The 23841-nt window shown below is 39.8% G+C and overlaps 3 protein-coding genes across 8 annotated transcripts; 2 read left to right on the top strand and 1 right to left on the bottom strand.

Annotated features, from left to right (window-relative positions):
- Window positions 1-67: 67 nt before the first annotated feature.
- On the top strand, window positions 68-3008 carry LOC122399126 (RING-type E3 ubiquitin-protein ligase PPIL2). The gene is made up of 10 exons (XM_043399551.1): window positions 68-521; window positions 662-762; window positions 837-1203; window positions 1274-1439; window positions 1521-1669; window positions 1749-1872; window positions 1936-2084; window positions 2155-2306; window positions 2368-2703; window positions 2780-3008. The coding sequence occupies exons 2-10, from the start codon at window positions 731-733 to the stop codon at window positions 2865-2867; spliced, it is 1563 nt and encodes a 520-aa protein (XP_043255486.1). The 5' UTR covers window positions 68-521; window positions 662-730; the 3' UTR covers window positions 2868-3008.
- Window positions 3009-3218: 210 nt separating this feature from the next.
- LOC122399201 (paxillin) lies at window positions 3219-21096 on the top strand. 6 transcript variants are annotated; one of them, XM_043399695.1, is made up of 11 exons: window positions 3245-3376; window positions 4840-5187; window positions 9930-10081; window positions 14856-15024; window positions 16312-16441; window positions 16561-16762; window positions 17336-17653; window positions 17897-18070; window positions 18149-18379; window positions 19629-19749; window positions 19822-21096. In XM_043399695.1, the coding sequence occupies exons 2-11, from the start codon at window positions 5094-5096 to the stop codon at window positions 19965-19967; spliced, it is 1737 nt and encodes a 578-aa protein (XP_043255630.1). In that variant the 5' UTR covers window positions 3245-3376; window positions 4840-5093; the 3' UTR covers window positions 19968-21096. The 6 variants fall into 6 exon arrangements, with proteins under 6 accessions (XP_043255633.1, XP_043255630.1, XP_043255634.1 ...); XM_043399698.1 differs by lacking the exon at window positions 4840-5187 and having other exon boundaries at window positions 3219-3376; XM_043399700.1 differs by lacking the exons at window positions 3245-3376; window positions 4840-5187 and adding an exon at window positions 7134-7259.
- On the bottom strand, window positions 20898-23820 carry LOC122399204 (transcriptional activator hacA). The gene is given in 4 exon segments (XM_043399702.1): window positions 20898-21946; window positions 22185-22338; window positions 22341-22685; window positions 22987-23820. Coding segments are annotated over 4 exon segments (1398 nt in total). The 5' UTR covers window positions 23256-23820; the 3' UTR covers window positions 20898-21316.
- Between the last annotated feature and the right edge of the window lie 21 nt (window positions 23821-23841).

Here is a 23841-nt window from a genome sequence, read left to right as displayed (position 1 = left end):
AAAATTTTTGTTACTTTTTAAATATGTATTTATAATTCATTATGACAATGGGTGATAGTTATTATTTATCTGTGATTACTGATGTAAGAATCATCGTCCAAGTTTTTTTTATGTACTCTATAATGATTGTTGAAGTTATAACATTTTTTATTTGAATAGAAACAATTTAGTTGTATAGATTAGCAATGGTGTATTCTCCAAAAGCATTCAGTTGTAGTTTTACTTTTTATTTCTGAACAAAGTACCTAGTATTTTTTTTTAATGCCACCTTGAATCGTGTTAGATTTCTATTTCTGCTATAGTAGTCGCAGCAGGAGATAGTGTCAAAATTAGTGACGTCACACGTTTGTAATACGTAGTATGTAAGAAGACAGAGTACTTACTTTCGCAGTGTGTCTACTGTCCGCATCGAAAGTATTCGGAAGTCGGAAGCGGAAATTTAGAACGCCATTAGCAGTACTGCAGTAGTTTAATACTAGTGTATGCGTGTGTATTAACAGCAGAAACGGAACGTAAATTATGTAAATAATTTCATTGAAATGTCTTTTTGAGGTTATACGATCAGTGGATGCTGTATACATAGTTTTATATGATCTGTTTGTAAATAATACATTTACATTTTACATGATACTATTGTAAATAATTAATTTTTTATTTCCAGAAATTGTGTCGCGTAAACAATATTAAATAAGATATTTGATCTGTGAAAGCATCAAATAAAAACGTCAAAATGGGTAAACGTCAACATCAAAAAGATAAAATGTAAGATGCAAAAATGACACTTAGGTTATAACACAAAAGTTGATCATAAAAAAACAAATGTACTGTCCCTGCAGGTATTTAACATACACAGAATGGACAACATTATATGGCGGAAGGAAGACTGGAACTAATGAATCGAGCGAAGACACAACGTTCCGTCGTTTGCCTTACGATCATTGTTGTTTAACTTTACAACCCTTCGAGCATCCCTATTGCGATACAGATGGAAATATTTTTGAATTAGAAGCAATATTAGAATACATAAAAAGATACAAACATAATCCTGTTACAGGAAAGACATTAGATCCAAAGACTTTAATAAAACTTAAATTTTTTAAGAATATGGAAGGACAGTATCACTGTCCGGTATTATTTAAACTATTTACTAAACATTCTCATATCGTTGCTAATAAAACAACCGGAAATGTGTTTTCATACGAGGTATATAAATATCATTTCTAATTCTTTGCAAATAATTATTGGCAACTAGTCAATGTTTGGTTTCTTTTAGGCAGTAGAACAATTAAATATAAAAACACGTAATTGGAAAGATTTAGTGAACGATGAACCTTTCACGAGGAAGGATATTATTGTAATCCAAGATCCAAACTATGCAACAAAATTTAATTTGTCTACATTCCATCATATTAAGAATAATATAAGAGTCGAAGACGAAGGTAACATTTTATATTTAAAACGCTGGAGTATGTTTAACGATAATTATATTCCATATGTTAGAATGAAAAATAATGTTTCAGAAACTATAAAGGAACGAAGTAACCCAAATGCTAAATTGAAAACCGTATCTATGGAAACTAAAGAAATATTAGCAGAGTTGGATAGAGATTATAAACAAGCTGAAACCAAGCATGAAAATTCTAAACCAAAAGCAGATAAATTTAATGCTGTTTGTATATTAATTGGACTATATATTCTGTTTTAGCATTAACAAGTATGATTCATAGTACGAGGATATTTGTTTATAGGCACACTATTCTACCGGTGCTGTAGCAGCTGGTTTTACATCAACGGTAATGCCAACAGAAACCATGCATCAGGCAGCAGTTATCGCGGAAGATTTAGTACGATACGAGAGAGTTAAAAAGAAAGGTGAACGATTAATATTTTGTATTTCATTATGTTTAATTTAATTATCTGATACTTTTTGTTCAGGATACGTCAGGATAGTCACCAATTATGGTGCTTTAAATTTGGAACTACATTGCGATCTCGTTTCAAAAACTTGCGAAAATTTTATAAAACATTGTCAGAACGGATACTACGATGGTACAAAATTTCATAGATCCATACGAAATTTCATGGCACGTACATTAATTCTGATCCTGTAAAAATTGTAAGCAATATCAAAATATGTAATATCTGCTTATTTAGATACAAGGAGGCGATCCCACGAACACTGGTAATGGAGGAGTATCTATTTGGGGTAAAAAATTTGAAGATGAATTCAAGCCAAATTTGATTCATCAAGGAAGGGGTATTCTATCTATGGCGAATTCTGGACCAAACACAAATGGATCACAATTGTATGTGTGTATATATAATTACAGCTATAACAGTATCTAATTGTATTTTATTTTATTCCAGTTTTATTACGTTCCGATCGTGTAGACATCTAGATCGCAAACATACTGTTTTTGGAAAAATAGTAGGCGGACTAGAAACGTTAAATGCCATTGAAAAGGTCGAAGTAGACAACAAGGATAGACCGATAGAAGACATAACGATACAGAAAGCTCAAGTTTTTGTGGATCCGTTTCAAGAAGCTGACGAGCAGTTGATCGCTGAACGTGCAGCTGAAGCAGAGCGATTGGCGCAAGAAGAAATAAAAAATAAATCTCTCGACAACTCGGAGAAAAATGAGTTAAAAGTGTATAGATCTGGTGTAGGAAAATACATCAGAACGATCCAAGGAGAAGATAAGTAATGTCGAATCGCGCGTAGAGTTACCGATTTAAAGAACTTTACGATATCGTTAATTATTTAAATTTCCTTGCAGAATGGGCAAAGGAGAGAGCAACAACGAGCCTATGATAAAAAAGAAAAAGTTCATGGCAAACTCGTTTGGTAATTTCTCTTCTTGGTAGAATAGTTGTATGAATTTTAATTGTAATTTTTTGTTAAAAATGTAAAATGTTTTGGCAATTATGTATTACAAATTGTACGACAAATAAACTACCGATTACATTTATTACCGCTATTACCGTCACGTTAAAAAAACAAAGTATGTATATGTACAAGTGCGTGTACGTGAATGTAAATAAATTAAATACTGTTGTTCAATGTTATTAATTGTTATAATAATTGTTTTATTTATATTGGCTTCGTTATTATAAGTTATATTATATATTTTTCAGATCTACCGGAAATGTATGTCGCATTCTGTAAAGGTTAGACAAGATTACTGAGAGTTGGTTACTGATTGCTGAAGACTGGTTCTCCATATTTGATAGCTAGTTTGCCCAACCCCAGGACAAGTTGGACATTGAATTTTCAAGTGTTTTGCCGTTACTTGGAATCGAAATCGTTAAAATTCGTACATAATTTGTGAAACAGTGCTTGCATGGTTAATATATATTCAGCATGGACGATTTAGGTGAGTAAGTTTGAAATTAATCGCACAACTTACGAGTTAACCTCAAATTCAAATCGTTCGGTCGGTCAAAATTATCATGACACTTGATTTACAGAAATAATTTATTACGTCGACATACGTTTCATTCATATTTGTTATTATCGTCTATGTTTATAAAGCCGTTGTAAAAATTCTGAATAATATTTATGCGATATGTCGTTGTTTTCAAGTTGAAATTTCATTAGCACGACATCGATGAATTAATTTTGTGTATATATATTGGCAACATGGTATTCATTAAATATAAAATGAAAGAGAATTATTCCAGAATATTGAGAATACGAATAATGCATAATTAGTTGCAAAAGCGTTCGGTAAATATTGTCCTAAACTGTGTAGCTGCGAAGGATTTCATTTAAAATTAGTTAGCGTTGAGTTTAACTGCGAAATCTAGATGGCACATTACGAAGTTACAAAAAAAAACAGGCAAGTGCAAACGCGTAACTATTGGATCTAAATTCTCATGGTGACATCGTCGTAGCCTCGTCGTTACGCACGTTGCAAGTTAAGTTCGGTTTTTGTTGCGCTTTAATTGCTCAGTATTTGTTTAAAGAAATTAAATTTTATTTAATTTTCATTGCTTCATTCAAGATGTTCCGAAATCCCAATTACTCAATTGTCGCGTAAACAGTCGATCGTTCATCGTAGAATGTGCTGCGTATTCGTCACAGTCGTACATATTCACAGTGGATTTATAAGAAATAAAAATTCGGTCCTGATAAATATAATCAATTCATTCCATCGATCGTTATTCTAAGACGAATCGACCACAGTGTCGAGTGGATATTTCCTTTCGAATTTTGATTAGAATGTGTCGTGCTATGTATTTAAAATTTCCATTGTGCCTTTCATTTACAAACGATTCGTCGGTAAAGAATGTTTCGAGGATTAAAGAAACGCGTATGTTGCGGTTGATGCACTATACCGGAAGAAACTGCCCCCAAGACATGCGTAATATAGCGAAGCGTGCCCTGCCAACTATTCTACGTATTTTTAGTGTATTTCATGGCGGCGTTGTCCTCGTGTTTTTGAAGATGCGAGGAGAGAATCGACGGGCCGTGGAAGCGGACGAGCGCCTAAAATACACTTGCATGTTTGAACTTGTCATTTTCCTTTGGTCGAGCACGGTCAATCACGGACAGTCGATAGTACGCGGATCTCGTGTTTACACCTGAACGGGGACGGTGATCATAAATTAATAAAATAAATTTAATCGATGCGAGAATAAAATCGAAATTGGTACGTCGTGAGAAAAATTGTTTGAAAGTGCGTAAGATCGATAGAGCATCCCGGTAGAATAACGGTCGATCGAATGTAACCACTGTTCGTCGCGTAACGTGTAGTTTTTTTATTTTTTTTACAAACAAATAGACTAGCGAAGAGACCAACGTACTTGCTTACGCGTATACGTGAAAAATTCGCAGACAACATTCAACAAGTGGCCGGTTCGGTGTGCGTATCATCCCTCCCTCCCCACTACCAATCGATCGTCTCCACAGCTCGGTCTGCTCGCGATAGACCGCGTCGGGAACCATAAGCCGCGATAAAAGTGCTGCATAGTAGTATACGTAGTACACGGTTGCGCACGCACGCGCGAATTCGTGATTGCCGCGCGTGTGAAACAAGTTGATGGATATCAGTGTGGTAATTTATAAGTGGTGCGTTAACGGAAATAATTATGGCGATGGATCGAACGATGTATGGAAAAGTTGATCCGGGCGCAATATATCAACCCTACAAAATCACAGTAAAAAAAGGTTCGCCGCCTGGATGTGAGTTGGAGACTATTTATATTTTCGTTTAACGATTGTACTGAATTTTAACATTTTCTTTTCTCCCCCCTTTTTTTTTAACGCAGTCACGAAAGAGAACGGACGTCGGTGGATTGTTTTTAACGGTTGTAGGTGTATGATTACACATACGCGATCTCTTTGCATACATAATAAGAATACCGGTATAGCAACGCGATACCTTTTGATTCAGCGTAAATTACGATTTCTTGAACGACTGTCCAATTTTATTCTAAATGTTGTTGAACCTTTCGTCGGAATTATATTTCTGGCATATTTTCAAAGGTTATCGGGCAAAGTAGTTGCATTCCAATTTATGCATTCTCGCGATTTATAAAACTTGCAGGTTTTATAGCAAGATGCATATTTTTATCGACATAGGAGAATCGTGGAAATTGTTTATCTCTGAATTATTTTTAAGCTGCACTTTTAATCCTCTTCGAAACGATGACTCATGCAACAGTTTGCGCGATTTTTTTTGGAATACCTTTCACCTACAACGTGGGTTGCCTTGACACTAAACCTTCTGAAATAATTCAAGTCATTATTTGCGGCGATCTTTTTATGGAAATGTATACTTGGACGAATGCGGTAATCAATTTGGTCTCTGTATGTATCGAATGATGTTTATGTACGTATAAGGATCCATTAAATCTTGCCGTATGCAAAGAAAGCCACTAATTCCACTAAAGCCATTAATTATTGGCAAAATTAGTGGATCAGCGTGTATCGATTCTCGGAGTAGTGGCATCCATTGAATTAATATATTAATATCGATTCTAGGGCAGAGTGCTACTTTATCGATGCGAGAATGCAACATTATCGACGGTAACCATTCTTTTTTATTAGACTTTATCTTACAAGGATATTTAATAAAATAATGAATTTTTTTAGTTTTGATACTTTGGAAATAAAGGATGGAAAATAAATCGTAATAAAGGAATCATGAAACGGATATTTGCAACGTATTGGTCTCTCTCGATAACGTTTAAATTGTATATTAAATATCTTTTTTTTTATATTCCCAATTGCTGGAGATATTTAGACGAAACACTCTGTATAGATACGTGGATGAGAATTCCTGTGTTTCAAACAAATTTCGTTCGGACGTGCACGGAAACAGCACTTGTTTACCGTCCATATAATTACGTTGAAGATCATTCAGTGATTCAAGGTAAACACGCGTAGGCATCCCTTTTTTCTCGATCGAACGTCGGCCGATCTACACACACGTCCATATCGGGCACGGAGTACATATTGCACAATTTTACTTCCTACATGTTCGTTCGCAATATTGTGCGAGCAGAGTCAACTTGACCCGTTGCATTCGTATAAATTGCAACGTCCAATTGGAACCAGCTGTTTCTCTCGAATCACAATTTTTGTTCAAGGTTGAATAATTAGCGATCAGGAGGTTCGAAAGCGATAGATTTTGTGGTGTCGCCTCCCGTGCTCGCCACCAGAGGGGTCGCGCTCTCGTAAGCGCTCGACCGACCCCTCGGTTGCATATATGCAATCCTCGACCGACTTCCCAATATCTCAGTCGTCTAAGGCAGGGCTAGAAAGTCTTAATGACGAGTCTGCTATCAGGCCCTGACGAAACGCGCCACAATTTTGAGAAAATTTGATGAAATGAAAACGATGACGAAACAATTCGAAGAGAGACAGCTGCTGCAAGTAGTGCCCCCGACGATCGAGGTTATTTTCGATAAGTTTGTCGTCATTATGAATATCTAGGTGAAAATGCAAACTATACATACACATATATAACTGTTGCGTGTAAACGAAGGTAGACGACGGGACAGGGGGACGGTGCAAGGAAGGTTGATGAGAAGAGAGAGAGAAACGAACAGCGAGAAAGGGAAGGAGAAGATGCATTCACGTAACACAGATTCTCGAACACTGGCAGCGCTCAAGAAACAAACACGTGCTGCCAGTGTCCATCCGATCTCGCAACACATATCTTACGTGGCTTCTATCGACGATCCGACTCGCGAGCTCAATTAATCTCGATACCCTTGGTAATCGCACGCAGCAAAATACCGTGTAACCTTGTAAGTTCCAGTCGTCGATAGAGTTGGGTAATTACGTAGCTTATTAATTTCGCGACCGTCTCGTTGACTCTCTGTAACCGTACTACATATATTTACAAACGGAACGAGATCGTTCAGGAATAGATTTTTCGAAAGAAACCATTAATAATATCTGGTGAGCGTCGTGGAAATACGCGTTGTCGTGATTTTTCGATTATTAACGCAAACTCCATGGTAAACGTAATTGGCAACGAACGAGATTTATTTTTAACGTTTTCCCTGTCCGAATCGCGATCTCGTAATCGCCGTTAACCTTCCTCCGTGTTTATATCTCCGGTCGTAAGATCCACGGAAATCAGTGTCCGGTGATTCGAAGAGTTTCGTAGTCGAAAGTGTGACTGTTTGGAATTATTTATCGTTTAATTGTTCTAATTCGGATTCGTAGCTCGAGGGAATAAAATTCGTAGTGTTTTTCGGGTAAAATTTATTGTCGATACCCATAGTAATATGACGGACGTCGTGAGACCTGCGTCGCCGATCGCACCGGTTCGTTTGGCGACTATTCAAAAACACGCACGCTGGGAGCAATACATCAGTAAGTAACTGCAGAGGGCGAGTTAATACCTGTCGATTATACGATTACGATACTAATTATGTAGCAGATCGACGAACTCTGATTCTGTATGTACCGATCGAAATTAACAATATCACGAATCGTCAGTCTACCAAACCGACAACATAACCCCGAAACTTTTTATTTTAATATCATTTAACAATTGTAAGAACACTAACGATAATTGTGTCGAGCGAGGTTAATTACGTCGAAAACGTGTTACGCGTAACGCCGCCCAATATTAATGTCCGAATTGACCGCTTATGATTCACAAGTAAAAAATAGTCTCGAGGAAACTCGTCATGATTCCCGCTAGCGTTGCGTCTCATTCAAGCTTGAGATCACTGTTCGTTTCACGAATTTCGCGTATGTATTCGAAACGGAGTGTTTCAAAATAAGTAGTAAAGTCCTGTGACATTTTTTATCAGCTGCACAGTTTCCGAATATATTTATATTTCGGTGAAGTTGCAGAACAACTGCCCCTCCTCCCAAAATAATAGTCGGGGAACGTAAAGACTCCGTTCACAACTGCTTATACATATACAGTTTTTATTTTTTTAAAAGGACCCCAAGAACACAAATTTAACCTTCAAAGTAGTGGCCACGGAAAAAATGAATTGTATTTGATCTCAATGTTACTAAAATCAGTGGAAATAATCAACTTTTTAAACGATGTATGCGAAAAAGAAAGGTGATTTTTTAGAAGGAGAAAAACTGTAGACTCGTAGTAGGTACTGTTGATCCTAGCTGTTCGTTTCGGATTTCATAAAATAATCGATTCTACGAAAAGCAAACAAAGCCAGCCAAGCCATCCGTCTGTAGTTGCTCGATTTGAGGTTACCGTGCTGCACGCAGGTTTCGATACTATGCGTTTCTTCGTATCGAAGCCTGACTACACACGTAGTAGGTAGATGACGGTACGTCGCACGACCGTTTCTACTCCCTCCATTTTCTGTTCCTTCTCCTTCTCCAGGCCCAAGTTTCCTTCTCCAGGCTTCTATCCTCCGGCCACGAAGCCGGCTAGCCGGCCGGTCACTTTGCGGAGGTCTTTATTGACAATCAGTATCGTTTTGCCGATCGCGGCTGACGTGCGCGAATCTTTTCGGTATTCTAGTCGACACGTGACAACGTTGTTCAGTCTATTCGGGTAGTTTTCATCGGCACGTGAACATATCAAAGAAACCATGACGGTTTGGTCGTTCGTTCGATGCAAATCGTTCAACACCAACGTCCATCGAATGTTTGGTTGCGAGAATCGCTAAAGTTTTTGTAGGTATACGCGGAGTGTTCCTATCGTCGATTCAGTGTCGTCGTCGTCGTCGCTATTCGGTTCGTTTTCGTGTATCGTAAGTGATTCTCGATCGGTTATTATACAGTGGCATCTCTACGTTTCGTTTTCGTAAATTCGCGTCAGAGTTGTACGTTCTCGGAATACCTAGTGGGTGTGTCGTGTGGTTTGTCTCGCGATGGAAGCGGAATACGAATCTCGGATGGAAATCGAGAATTTGTACCAGGTGTACAACACCGAGAAAACGGAAAGAAATCTTCTGAGCCTTGGTAAATGTTGATTCGAGTGTTGGGTTTCTAGGAAATCTTGAAACTCTCGTCGGAGCTACCTATGTTTATCTCGAAGCTTTGCTTGCTAAATAATGCTTGCTTGCGTCATTGTTTTTTCCCCCCTGTTGCACCGTCGCGAGGCATCGGAAATGTTTACGAATGCATGCTCGATCAGAGCATATTCTATTTAGAAATTAAAAAGAAAACGTATTTGTTCGCTATTTAGAAGTATATCGCGATTCGAGAATCGATAAATTTAGAAATAATTGCGAAATTGCGGGACACCTGTTACGAGAACACGACGTTATCGTATAAATGGATCGCACGCGCTTTCATTTCACGTTCTCGTGCAGATTGCCAACCCACGTATTTATCGTAAACTGCATTCGACAATATACAACTTGACTAAAATTTTTATAACTCTTGCGATTAATAAAACAATAGTTGTGTTTCGATGGAGACCGATTCTAATCGAAAATATTTGCCAGCGTTGTTTGCAGCGATGATTTTGTTGATTTCAGATGCCCTGCTGGCAGACCTGCAAAATACCGTGTCCTCGGAAGGAAATCATGTTGGTAGTAACGCGACTCCTGGTTATGGATCATTAAACGGCGCACGAACGACTCCATACAGGTCGTACGATAATCGAACTTCACCTCTGCCGCCTCAATCGGTACGTAGATTTTGTTTTTTTCATGTTTTACTAACACCATTTACACAAATACTTTCGTTAACAAAGAAATATACGTTTGTACGTTTAATCAAAAACTTGGGCTATTAATCAAGATTGATTGTACAAACGATGGAATTAAATATGCTATAACAGTGTTGTGCAACACTTTGTCGACAAAAGTTTCATTTTTCAGTGATATTTTTACTGCTGTTGGAAAGGGTAGTCGTAATTCTAAATTTAAACGCGTCGAGGGAAGCGTCGGTAAAAACGATTCGCGTTCGAATATCACGACGATACATTTCTTTTCGTCGAATCGATCGTGGGAATTGCCTTACATCCGACGTTGTTTTATCGACGGATATTCGGAAGTTTTGCATATCGAAAGTGTAACGTCTCAGGATAGATGGCGAGGACGACACGTAGTTCGCGTTGTGCTCTGCTATATTCACGGGACCGTTTTAAATCCCGCGTTGACCTTGGTGCAATTTTCCATAATGTCTCGAAATAGTGCGATTGGTCGCGAAACGCGCGCTGAGAATACATCCGCAGAAATCAGACGCATCGCGCGTAAACACACGTTGACGATTTTCTCGATTTGATAGAACAACGTGTTCCGGATTAATTGAATCTAATTTTTCTATTACCGTTGGCCCTTATTTCGTTTCGATCTTGTAAGAATGTTTTTAGCGTCGACCGCTAAGCGGAGCTCACTACACTCTTACACGTTCGAACATAAAATCCTTTTCTTCCAATTTCACAGGAAATTAAGACGCGCTCGAACCGTGCAAAATAGATATATGTATATTCCAGATTAAGCACAGATGACGCAAAGGATGAACTAAAATTAGAATCGATACTTTTTGTCGCTGAAAGCAGAGAAACCCCGGGGCTCGTAAAAGAAATCGGATATTCTGGAAAGAGTAGGCTCAGGTTACGCGTGTCCAATTCGTGTTCCTTTGCAATCGCAGATACTAGGGATTTTCGAGTCTCGTGAATAATTGCATGCCAAGTTGTCCTTGACCAGCTTTTCCAGGGTGAAAAAAAGATACCTCTAAATTAATTTAACGATCATAGGAAAAATGACAAAGTCAAATCGAGGAAAAGATTTGATACAGTTGGACGAAAAAAAGTGTCAAATTATGTCCCGGGTAACGGATTGAAATAGCAAAGTGCGGCAATACTTGCGATCGGTAGTGTACGTAAACGAAATTTTGGCTCGTTTAAAAGGACCCGAGCGTTAAAAATACCTGGTAAAGTTAATAAAAAAATTGACAAGAAATGCAACGGAAACACGTTCGTGTTTTATCTCCGAGTTGTTTGGCGATCGCGTTTCGTTTTCGATGGAAAAAAATAAAGCAATCGAACGGAAATTGTAAACACGAGGAGATACGTAGAAACGTTTTACGGAAAAGCGATTTCTCGCGGCGGATTTAAACTGTAATCGATCGTTTCCCGCGGAACACATGTTACGTTCCCCGCCATGCTATCGATTTGTCCACCTAGAAGCAACCCGACGTTTATCTATTATTCAGGTTTTTCGATGATCGACTATGGCCATACAAATTTTCCTATTCGCGTGAAACGCGGACTCTCGCGAGCCAACTGCACAGTTGGAAACTGCCAAAACCGATACATTACTAGAAAATACAACTTCATCCCAAACTTAATTGCCCACTTCTCTCTGCGTCCAATGTCTCGTTCGATCGTTTTAAACGGTCCTTGGTTGCGTAATACAACCTATGTATGTATGTATGTCTGCTCTGCCGGTGATTATGAAAGTGGCCCAAGTCAAGAAACCAACAAAAAAAAAAATTCGAGACGCGATATACAGGGTGTTCGACAACCCCTGGAAAAAATATTGAAAGGAGATTCTAGAGGCCAAAATAAGACAGAAATCAAGAATATCAATTTCTTAATTAAGGCTTCGTTAAAAAGTTATTAACAATTAAATTAAAAAATTTCATATCGTTCTAAAAAAATTATTTTCGATTGCAGGGGTCGATTACAATCATTTTTGGTCATTACACCTACCCCTGAAATCCTATTCACTTTCGAGAAAAAAATTCGAGAAGGTGTGAAATTTTTTGACGAAATAAAAAAATTTCAAATCATTCTAAAAAAATTATTTTCGATTGCAGGGGTCGATTATAATTATTTTTGGTCATTACACCTACCCCCGAAATCTTACCCACTTTTGAGAAAAAAATTCGAGTAGGTGCCTAAATTCGATGAAAAAAAAAAATTTCAAATCCTTCTGGAAAAATTATTTTCCGTTGCGGGAGTCAATTACAATCATTTTTGGTCATTACACCTACCCCTGAAATCCTATTCACTTTCGAGAAAAAAATTCGAGAAGGTGTGAAATTTTTTGACGAAATAAAAAAATTTCAAATCATTCTAAAAAAATTATTTTCGATTGCAGGGGTCGATTATAATTATTTTTGGTCATTACACCTACCCCCGAAATCTTACCCACTTTTGAGAAAAAAATTCGAGTAGGTGCCTAAATTCGATGAAAAAAAAAAATTTCAAATCCTTCTGGAAAAATTATTTTCCGTTGCGGGAGTCAATTACAATCATTTTTGGTGAACAAACATACCCCCGAAATCTTGCGCATTTTGGAGAAAAAAAATTAAATACTGCCGGAACTTTAAACGTTAATAACTTTTTAATAAAGCCTCCATCAACAAATTATTATTCTTGATTTTCGTTCTATTTTGGCCTCTAGAGTCTCCCATTACAATTTTCCCCAGTGTTGACCGAGCACCCTGTATATACGTTTATTATAAATAATTCATTTTAAATGTGCCCCCCAGCCCCCTCCTCCAAACAAAAAGAAACCAATATATACGATAGGATAGAGTTTAGGTGAAATATTTCGCGGTTTACGTGAGAAATCATTGCAATAATGGACGTCGTCTAAGACCGTGGCAAGGTTCGTAATTTATGCGTGTCGTCTGTCGTCCGGCAGGATAATTGCTTTCACGGTTTGACGAACGTTCTTGGCGTAAATCATAACACGCGACGTTTGTGTCGCGTTACTGTTCTTGGAACGATTCACGGTGCCGTGGAACATTTCTTCACCAAACGTTAAGAATGTCACGCCGGGACTTGGGCATATATATATATATTTTTTTGTTTTGTGCGTTACCGCGAGCGTCAGTGAAACTCGAGCCCATCAGATATTTTCCACGACTCGAATTTAGCACGAAGCGAAAACGATTACGCGCTCGTGCGAACCGTCGTTACGATACGTTTCCGTGGACGTCGTATTAACTTTGCACAATGCATCGATTTTCTCGTACCATACACGCTCGTTCGGTCGAGGAAAGTTGCTCTATTCGATTCTGTGACTTTTCGTATAATATCCACCCTTACGATACGCTTTCGTATTTACAGCCGGTCTCGTACATAAGTGAGCCCTATAAAAGACCCAACGCTTAGACGTTTAAATAGCGGACGAAAGGCTGTTGAATTTTTCGAGTGTAATTTTCGAACGTGACCATATTCGCCCTCTTTACGTATCAATATTAAAAGAAGGTTAAAACACTTTATTGGGTCGAATCGAAATAATACGCCTTTACACTACCTTTTAGCGTGTCATTATCCGCCCGGCGCACGATTCGTTGCATGAAACAAGCACAAAGTGCGATTTTTGACTCCAGAGTTTCGAGCATCAAGTTTCGCCTCTCCGGCGAACCCATGGTTTATCGCGTTTCGCGGTTACAGGAGCTCTGTGTGTTTATTTTTCGATCCAGCAACCTTGAAGCACACCGAGCTTGCGTAGTTTCGAGATTCGGAAGATTTTAGGAACGAGATCGCGCGAGAGATTTTAAACAGGATGTTTGCAGGATTCGATGTATCGCGACATATTCTCCGGAGATACGTTTCTGGCTTTGGATATTTTTGGACCAACGGAACTCACCGAGCAACCTAGTTTCGCTTAAAGAATGTATCGTTGTAACGCGTTATCGCGAGATCGTTGTATTTCCGATCCCCTATCGATCGCTGTTTAAAACCGTGTACAGTCTTCCGTTATGTATATCGCGCGGAAGTACCCCGTCGAAATTATTGAGATTCGAGGCGATTCGTGGCAAGGATTTTGCAACGAAACTCGAAAATCTCGCGGTGTCTGTTTGGCGGGTAGGTTTCTATTAAAAGTGTATGACGCTCTGTCCTTCGCGCGCGTCCACCTGATCGATAATGTATTTACAAAAGCCGTGTGGCATTTAGTGACATCATGTTTTGAAATAATATGCTTTCGCGGTATCTTGGCAGGGCGTTCAAAGCGTTTTTTCTCGAATGGAGGAAGCCAACGGCGCTCGCTCGAAGGAGTCCATCGGCCGCCGCCATTCTTTTCCTTTTCTCTCTTCGTGCGCGATTCGAAGAGACTTGGATGAATCTAAATTTACGCGTCACGCTCGGCAACGGATCATTTGTCTGTCCTTCGAACATGTATTATCATTAACTCGAAACGAGACTAACCCTGTCGAACGTGTATATTAACGATACGATAGGCGGATGTAGGTGTTCGTTTGAACAGCCTCGGTGAAAAATGTATTTATTACAGGTTAGGTAGGTAAGCATTTGTTACCATTCTGTTAGTTTTTACTATTACGAAGGAAAGAATTACGCCGTGCTGGTTTGTTTTAACAGCTATCGACGGTAAAATTCGATCGTTAGTTTTATAGAAATTCTTATAATCCGTTGATAATTGTCGGCACGATGATGTTGGTCGTGTGGTAAAACGGTCACTGTCGACGGATTGTTGCAGCCGACTTACCAGAATCGCGAAGCTATAGAGGAGACCATTGCTAAAAGCAGCAGCAGCAGCGGCGGAGGCGGCGGGAAAATGCCTTCGTTGAACAACAACCTATCGGAACTGGACACCTTGTTGCAAGATCTGAGCAACGCGCGCTACAATGCGGATTATCAGGAAAGGGGTTAGCATTCTAAACTCGCGTACGATTTAATGCAACCGTGTTGCAGCCAGATTTTCTTAGCACGCGTGTGCCCTCGGGGTTCAAGAATAGAAAAAGAATTGTCCAGGTTGGACAAATGGAATATAAACAATACCCCTTGTAATATAATATAAATAATATACAGGGGGTTCGGCCACTCCTGGGAAAAATTGCAATGGGAGATTTTGGAGGCCAAAATAAGACGAAAATCAAGAATAATTTTTTTCATCGAACTTAGGCACCTACTCGAATTTTTTTCTCAAAAGCGGGTAGGAATTCGGGGGTATGGGTAATGACTAAAAATGATTGTAATCGACCCCTGCAATCGAGAATAATTTTTTTAGAACGATTTGAAATTTTTTTATTTTGTCGAAAAATTCCACAACTTCTCGAATTTTTTTCTCGAAAGTGGATAAGATTTCGGGGGTATGTGTAATAACCAAAAATGATTGTAATCGACCTCTGTAATCAAAAATAATTTTTTTTTAGAACGATTTGAAATTTTTTTTCCGTCGAAAAATTCCACATCTTCTCGATTTTTTTTCTCAAAAATGGGTAGGATTTCGGGGTTATGCGTAATGACTAAAAATGATTGTAATCGACCCCTGTAAGTGAAAATAATTTTTTTAGAACGATTTGAAATTTTTTTATTTTCTCGAAAAATTTCAGTTTCTCGAATTTTTTTCTCGAAAGTGGGTAGCATTTCGGAGGTATGTGTAATGACCAAAAATGATTATAATCAACCCCTGCAGTCGAAAATAATTTTTTTAGAACGATTTGAAATTTTTTTATTTTGTCGAAAAATTCCACACCTTCTCGAATTTTTTTCTCGAAAGTGGATAGGATTTCGAGGGCATATCTATTGACCAAAAATGATTGTAATTGACCCCTGTAATTGAAAATAATTTTTCCAAAACGATTCGAAAGTTTTTTTTTTTATCGAATTTTGGCATCTTCTCGAATTTTTTTCTCAAAAGTGGGTAAGATTTCGGGGGTATGCGTAATGACTAAAAATGATTGTAATTGACCCCTGTAATTAAAAATAATTTTTTTAGAACGATTTGGAATTTTCGAATGTAATTGTTAATAACTTTTTAACGAAGCCTCCATCAACAAATTGGTATTCTTGATTTTCGTCTTATTTTGGCCTCTAGAATCTCCTATTAAAATTATTTCCAGCTGAACACCTTGTATATGAGAACCTCTAATAACGCGCGTATGCTAGGAATTTAGTATTTAGTTTGATAATGAAATAACCGATCATCTTAGAGAATCGCGTGTCCTCGGGAGGAATGAATGGAGACTCGAATCCGATGCTTCGTTCTCCGAGTAGCATGTCAACCTCGAGGCCCACCGTGGACTCGTTGCTCGAGGAGCTAAGTACTGCGGTGCCAAACGGGTGAGCTTTTTGTTTCTATCGGAGGAATTATACTCTCCGGATTCCTAGCGGATATTCCTAAAGAAAATTCGCGTCAGCCAGGTTAAGGGTAACCCATAACCGTGAATTTCTTGATATAGAGATTACCCTCTCGATGGAAGAGTTAAGGTTACGATTCAGGAAACGTCCACGGAGATCCAACCGGTGTACGATGGTTATCCCACGAGACAGCACGGATCGTTGAATCGCGGCGATACGCAAAAAGGCTACACCAACGGCCACACGGCAAGCAACGCTACCAAGGAGCTTGACGACCTGATGGCCTCTTTGTCCGAGTTTAAGGTACGATTCGAATCAAATCGGCGGGACACCACCCACGCCGATTAATGGACACGGGTGCAATAAGCTTTTCTGATGTTTGCTTACTATTAAAGCCGATGTAGAATGAGAAAACAGCGCCGTTAAAACTACTTCTGCCCATTCTTGGCTCCCTAGGTTACCAAAATAACTTTCATTCCGCCATCTCACTACCCAGTCGACCGTCGGTCTGCTCCTCCTTCTCTCCTTCGGCGTTTCCTTTTCCACGTCTCCTCCGATTTTTCGTGCCACCAGGGTGGGAAAATATAGAAGGTGGGGATTAATAGTGATCCAGAAAATCTCTCAAAGCTTTCAGCCAGTCTGCAAGCTCGCTCGTGCCAATCGACATCAGTCAACTCTCGCGGGTCCTTAAAGTTTCTTCGGTTAACGGTACCTTGACATTCCGGGGCTGAACGTTCTCGATACTTTAACCGATCCCATAGTGTCGGTTTTCCACAAGCCTCTCTGCCTCTTTTACTGCCGCAACGCTAACACTCTTTACGCTTCTTCTTTTAAGAATCGGTTACTTCTGTTGAATATAATACTTGTTTCTTTTAGATAAATAGCGGTTCCCATCAACATCAAACGGTAACCGACTCGCCGTACGCGAAGCCCAACAAGGCCACCAAGAGCTCCCAGAGTCCGCTACCTCCCGAGGGCACGCAGACGCGTATCCACATTACAGAGACCCACACCACCCACCATTATCAACAGCAACTCGGAGAGCCTTATCCACCGCCGCCAGCAGCCACTCAGACCAAACAGAATCAATTGGATTCTATGCTAGGGAACCTCCAGGCAGACATGAGTCGTCAAGGTGTAAACACCACTCAGAAGGGATGCTGCAGCGCCTGCGAGAAACCCATCGTGGGACAAGTAATAAATAGATCCCGATGATACACCTTTAAAACATTCTCGTTCGCAGTGTCGCCCTCGCCTTGTCAATCTTATATCACACGAGTTTAGTGTACCAGGTATCTGGTCTGTCGTTGAAAATTGCTAGTAAAACGACACGTGTTTTTAACAGCTGGGGGAGCGACATTGAGAAACCATCGAGACATTGGCGTGTGCACGTACGCTATTTAGTGAAACGCGTTACACGTCTATTTCCTGTTTCAGGTGATCACCGCTTTGGGGAAAACATGGCACCCCGAGCACTTTACGTGTACCCACTGCAACCAGGAGTTGGGAACGCGGAACTTCTTCGAGAGGGAGGGTCAACCTTACTGCGAGTCCGACTATCACAATCTGTTCTCGCCTCGTTGCGCCTACTGCAACGGCCCCATTCTGGACGTAAGACCCGCCCCGCCCCGTCCCGCCGATCGGTTCGGTTCGCTCGAACAACGTTACGTGTTTCGTTGTTATTTTCAGAAATGCGTCACCGCTCTGGAGAAAACTTGGCACACGGAACACTTCTTCTGCGCCCAGTGCGGCAAACAATTCGGCGAGGAAGGGTTCCACGAACGGGACGGTAAGCCGTACTGCAGGGAAGACTATTTTGATATGTTCGCGCCGAAGTGCGGCGGCTGCGAGCGCGCCATCATGGAAAATTATATATCCGCCTTGAACAGCCAATGGCACCCCGACTGTTTCGTCTGCAGGGTAGGTTTCGCGATCAGTGAACGTTGATACGTCTAATTGCTTTTCAATTTACAGCCACGCTCTCGAGGATTATCAGCCCCATTCCGAGGTTTAAATAATATGTATAACCAGCTTTAAATCCTACGAAACTTGCAGGATTGCAAGAAGCCGGTGTCCGGAAAGTCGTTTTACGCCATGGAGGGCAAACCCGTTTGTCCGAAATGCGTTGGCGTCGACGACGACGAGGAGGAAGAAGAGGAGGAAGCATAAACAACGCGCGACGGTCCCGCGCGTTGCGTTGTTTCACTTTCTTATGTAAAAAGCCCTATTGTTCCCACTGTGTATGCTATCAGGCTCCATGAATGCGGAGCCTGCGCCACCCCCCCCCGTTCTTTTTTCTTTTTTTTTTTTCTTTCCCCTTTTCAACAGGTGATTTAGGTGATCCGACGGAGGAATAAATCGACGAGACCTCGTTGTCGTGTTTGCATATTCCGCTTCGAAATTCTCGATCGCGTACGCGACACGTGCGCGTGCGCGCGCGTACACACACACACACATAGGCCTACAGTACACACGCGTAACAGTTAGGGCATTCTTGAGAGTCATTAGTATACTATCGCAAAATTTGTCCGAATATTGGAATTAATTTTCAGATTCAGATCAAGTTTCTTTAGTCTAGGATATCGATGGCGATTAACGACCGACCGTCCAAGCTTTCGTAACAGTTGCTAATAGTATTGTATGACAAATAAAAATAAAATTGAAAAAAAAAAAAGAGAAAAAAAAAAATCAAAACAAAAACAGACACGACACACAGGAGTTGGCCTTCACCGACTCTGATACTGCTCTTGTCACGTGTCTTTGTCGAGAACGGTTCTGGCCGTACGCCATCGTTCTGTGTAACGCTCCACGCGATTACAGGTTTTGCACTTCGAGTCAACCCTTTCGTTGATCATGTTTTTATTATTTTACTTTATGAGAAAGTATCACCTGCGAAGGAAGGTTCGTTTGAAAAGCAAAACCTGTTAACTGTACATATAGATTTTGCATACACGCACATACGCGTACACGCACTGTACGTAACTCGAGCTTCCCACCGACTATGACTCGCTTCTGTGCTGGGAATATTCCGTTGCAGAGTCATTCATAATTTAATGCAAAGGGATCGATGAATAATGATCATGCTTTTGTGTTTGTGTCGCTGGACGCGAGTACGATCATTTTTTTTTAAACATTTTTATCCGACGTATACATTGTTTTCAAATTACAGGATTGTAGACAAAAGTTCCAAGGTGGCTCGTTCTTCGACCACGAAGGCCTACCCTACTGCGAAACCCATTATCATGCGAAGAGGGGATCCCTGTGCGCGGGATGTCATAAGCCAATTACAGGTTTTTATATCAATTACAGTACCGTTGAATATTAATAGCAGTTTATCGTACTGATAAACTTCGTTCTTTCAGGTCGTTGTATAACCGCGATGTTCCGTAAGTTCCATCCAGAGCATTTTGTGTGCGCGTTCTGTTTGAAACAATTGAACAAGGGTACTTTTAAGGAACAAAACGACAAACCGTATTGTCACGGATGTTTTGACAAGCTGTTTGGTTAAGATTTACCGGAAAGTATTCGTATTTGTAATATAATAATAAATAACAAGCTGTTTCGCTCGGTACCGTTTACGATATCTATAGGCTGGTCCGTGTTGCGTCCACGCGAACAGGACACGTGTAATGGATTTGGTCGTACAAAATGTACTTCACGATATACACTTGTCATTGACGTTTGAAAGTGGCGCTACCGTTCAATTAATATGTCTACGTATTGTTATGTATTCTTATCGTATGGATAGGTGATAGGATATTCGCAGTCATAGGTATCATCTTCCCTTCTCTTTGATAAGAGCTTGCTAATATTTTCACGAGTATTTTATATCGCGTTCAGTGGCTAACGAAGCTTGATGCATAAAACTGATAATATCCGTGTCGAATTAACACTTTTATTCCCCGTTTATGGTACGTATTCGTAATAAATTTGTACCATGGTTAAATTGTTTTTGATTTTACTAATACGATCGTGGAACTTACCCCTTACTATTTTAAACACTTTGGTTTAACATAGATGTTTGATGTACTAAAAATCATAATCGTTAGCCACTGTGTATTTTATATCGACCGTTTCATCTCCAACAGTTGATAAAAGGTGCTATTTAGTAGATCGTTTACTAATAACGTGTCCGTTAAGGATAAGGCTCGAACGAAACAGCTGCCATTTGAAATCCATAATGATGATAATAAATAACCGCAGTTCTTACGTTACATTTGATACGTGTTTATAGAATATTTATATTTCCAACTACAACACGTTGAGAAGTTCAACCTTAAAATCAAATTCAAATAATTATTTACCGAGTCTAAAATAATCAAAAACAAAATATTTCACAAGTACATAATGTAGGAGCAGTAGAAATATTAAACAAAGGATCCGTAATTTCTCCCGAGTTCCCCCCAATGGTGGTGTATAAATGAAAACCAAACAAATGAAATTTAGCTTTTAGTTTTATTCGGCATACTGTTGCACAGCAATACTCCAGTTGTTACTAATAAACATTTAATAAATATTATATACATGAACATTCGATCGTTGCGAATAAACATATCTATAAAATTTCTAAGACGAAGTAAAAAAAAAAGAACAATGGGTGTTATTTTTTTTTTTAAATAAACTTAATTTTACGAATACATATGTAAAAATACATATAAATTGTACGTTTAACTGTATGCGAAGTGCTATTAGTGTTACAATTTGTGGCGTATCGGTCCCTTCCGGGGACACGTAAACCGAATACGTCTCGAGCGAGTAATGATTTAATCGAAAGTAAGAACTTGTCGTTCTCGAACTAGGGTTTAAATGTATCACAGACACAGCAGAGACAATTCTCATTCCCTCTTAACGCAACTGTCAGGCTAACGTTGGGAATAATTCGGAAAAGCTTTCGTGCCAAAGGTCAGACAGGGCCACTGTAGTTTTTTCGTTACGTATATCGGGCGTCGGTGAATTATGCGACTCGTATCCGCAGTCGGACGCGTTCGAGTCTAATTTCGTGGGTGTAAAGCCATTATCCGTGTCTGCGGAATATATGCTCGACGGTGACATAGAATCCGTGCATGTGTAGGACGGTGACAATTTATGGGAGTAATAATAATTGGACGTGACGTACGACGAGTCCTCGGTCAAGCAACCACCGTCCGTGCTTACTTCCTGAACGCACTCTTGAATGCCCACGTTGCTCTCGTCGCCCGGATAAATGATCGTTATGGAATTTGTAGTTTCGTCGTAAGTGCCGTAAACGGTGTCCAAATCGTGCGTATCGACTTCTTGTTTTACTTCGACTTCCGACTTTATTGACACTGGAGGTGCGCTTGTGTTGACGGTACATGGTGTAGCGACTGTGCTGGTAACAGGATGCCACAGTTCGTCGTACGAGCTCATGCTTCTAGAGGTTCGATCGGCTTCCACATTTTTTGATGCCTGCCCCACCACTCCTTTCGTATGGTCACGTTTCTCAATGGTATTTTTCTTGACTGACACCTACGTAAGACACAATCAGCATGTCGTTAATGAAGGGAAGGCTGAGTTGTAAACGAACAATATTACGTTAGAAACAAATGAAATGTTCGCGATAGTTGCACTTTAACGTACAATATTCGAGTACTATAATAGATCCTTTTGCTATTTCAAACAATTCATTCGTTTCTGTAATATAGAGATACTAGAATAGATACGTGTCGTACTCGTACGGTTTATGCAATAATATTGAAATACTCACTTGTTCATTTGTTCTACAAGGATTTGCTTCCACTTCTGCGGTAACCTCTCGCAAAAGGCTTTCTGCAAGTTCTTCAAGTCGTTCGATGTAATCGTCTCCTTGGAGGTCACCAAACAGTTCTTCAAGAGGAGGTAACTGGTCAATATTTTCAGAAGAATTGCTGCACCTGGGGTTAGCGTCAGAGACGGTGCCAGCTGTGTTGTTCCACCCTGCTGCAGAGGGTATGCGGGGGACACTGTAGATCCCAGCGGCGATACAGCACAACCGACACGACTCTGGCACATCGAACAGATAGACACTTCTGCGCTCTTCGTATCCTTATCCTTCCTCAATCTTTTTGTTTCTGTGACCAACAACTCGTTCTGTGACCTTAACACAGTGCACTCTTGCATCAACAAATCGTTCTGTTCCCTTAACGTTCTAACTGTATCTTCCAATTCGTCTAGTTTAGCCTTCTTGCGATCCCTAGAAGTCTGAGCCGCTACTCTATTTTTCAGTTTCCTGTATAATTAAATCAACAACTTAAATATCATAATTAACGATTAAGTTTTTATCGAATAGGGTATCCTGCATTTTTCTGAATAAATTTTTGTACGATAAATACGTATAAGACGGAAATTAATTAAAAAAAAAAATGACAACCAACTGAAATTCAATAAAACTTGTTTCGAGAAAGACGAACAACACTTTGGAACGGAAGTATAATATTCGTGGGAGTACGTTAGAGACGTAAGATTTTTTCAAAAATGCGGGACACCCCGAGAATGATCTATTTCCCCATTTAATGTAATTAACAACATACTTTCGTTGCAGTTTTTCTTCCCACGTTAAGTGATCCAATCGACGTTTTTTTCCACGGACGCACACATCTGTCTTGAATAGCATGCCTTCATCCTGGACCTCTTCGTGTTTGGTCATTCTCTTCGTGTCCATGTTCGACTTGTCCGTCAATATAGAGGTAGTAAAATTAAATTTCGTCAAAGATTTCGATAGTTGGTTGTCGGAGACGAGGCTAGGCGTCTTGGACAGGCCCTTGGGCAGTGCGATGACGACGCTCTTCAAAACATTCATAATATGCCATGCAATACGGAAATGAACTTGCTTCTGTCACTTATTTCAGATGTACGTTGCGGCGATGTCTTCCCTCGAATCTCTCATTCCTTGGACCGTCTGGTAACGATTGATCCGACACATAACACCCGTTGAAGAGATTTCACGTTCTGCACTTTCTAGCTGATGTAATCAAACTGACGGAGTGCAGCATTCGACCGGTCGAAGAGCATCGCGGAAAAGCGGTCCGCGCTACGCTTAAACGTGACTGGTCAACGGGAAGTACGTTATATGTGGTGTACCGTTATTGGTTGCCACGTTGCGCTTCTTCGCGTAATCCTCACTGTTACACTGATTGAGGAATTGTACGCTGGTGACGTCATTCCGTACGTTACTATTGCATCAGTTTTATTTGTTTTGTACATATTGGTTCCGCCCCGGTTCACGATGCTATTTAATTCATCGCAATTGTAAACAAGCTTCGTACCAAGGGAATCGTAACATCATTCCGAATACTCGTTAGATCGACAAGGAACGATACCCTAGCTGGAAATTTAAAGAACTCTGAATCTAGATACAGGGCATATGCATGTAGATAGGGTAAACA

This window comes from Colletes gigas, unplaced genomic scaffold (assembly GCF_013123115.1).
Source record: "Colletes gigas isolate AHSC1104 unplaced genomic scaffold, ASM1312311v1 Colletes_gigas_Sc00012, whole genome shotgun sequence".
NCBI classification, from domain to species: Eukaryota; Metazoa; Arthropoda; class Insecta; order Hymenoptera; family Colletidae; genus Colletes; species Colletes gigas.
The sequence above is the reverse complement of the archived record's forward strand: the minus strand, read 5'-3'. Positions and strand labels throughout refer to the sequence as shown.

Coding starts and splice junctions, on each gene's coding strand:
- LOC122399201 (XM_043399695.1), top strand. CDS start 5,094: ATGGCGATGGATCGAACGATGTATGGAAAAGTTGATCCGGGCGCAATA. Junction 5,188..9,929: donor AAAAGGTTCGCCGCCTGGAT/GTGAGTTGGAGA, acceptor TGTTGATTTCAG/ATGCCCTGCTGGCAGACCTG. Junction 18,071..18,148: donor GCAACGGCCCCATTCTGGAC/GTAAGACCCGCC, acceptor TGTTATTTTCAG/AAATGCGTCACCGCTCTGGA.
- LOC122399126 (XM_043399551.1), top strand. CDS start 731: ATGGGTAAACGTCAACATCAAAAAGATAAAAT. Junction 1,440..1,520: donor TATAAGAGTCGAAGACGAAG/GTAACATTTTAT, acceptor ATAATGTTTCAG/AAACTATAAAGGAACGAAGT. Junction 2,704..2,779: donor ACGATCCAAGGAGAAGATAA/GTAATGTCGAAT, acceptor ATTTCCTTGCAG/AATGGGCAAAGGAGAGAGCA.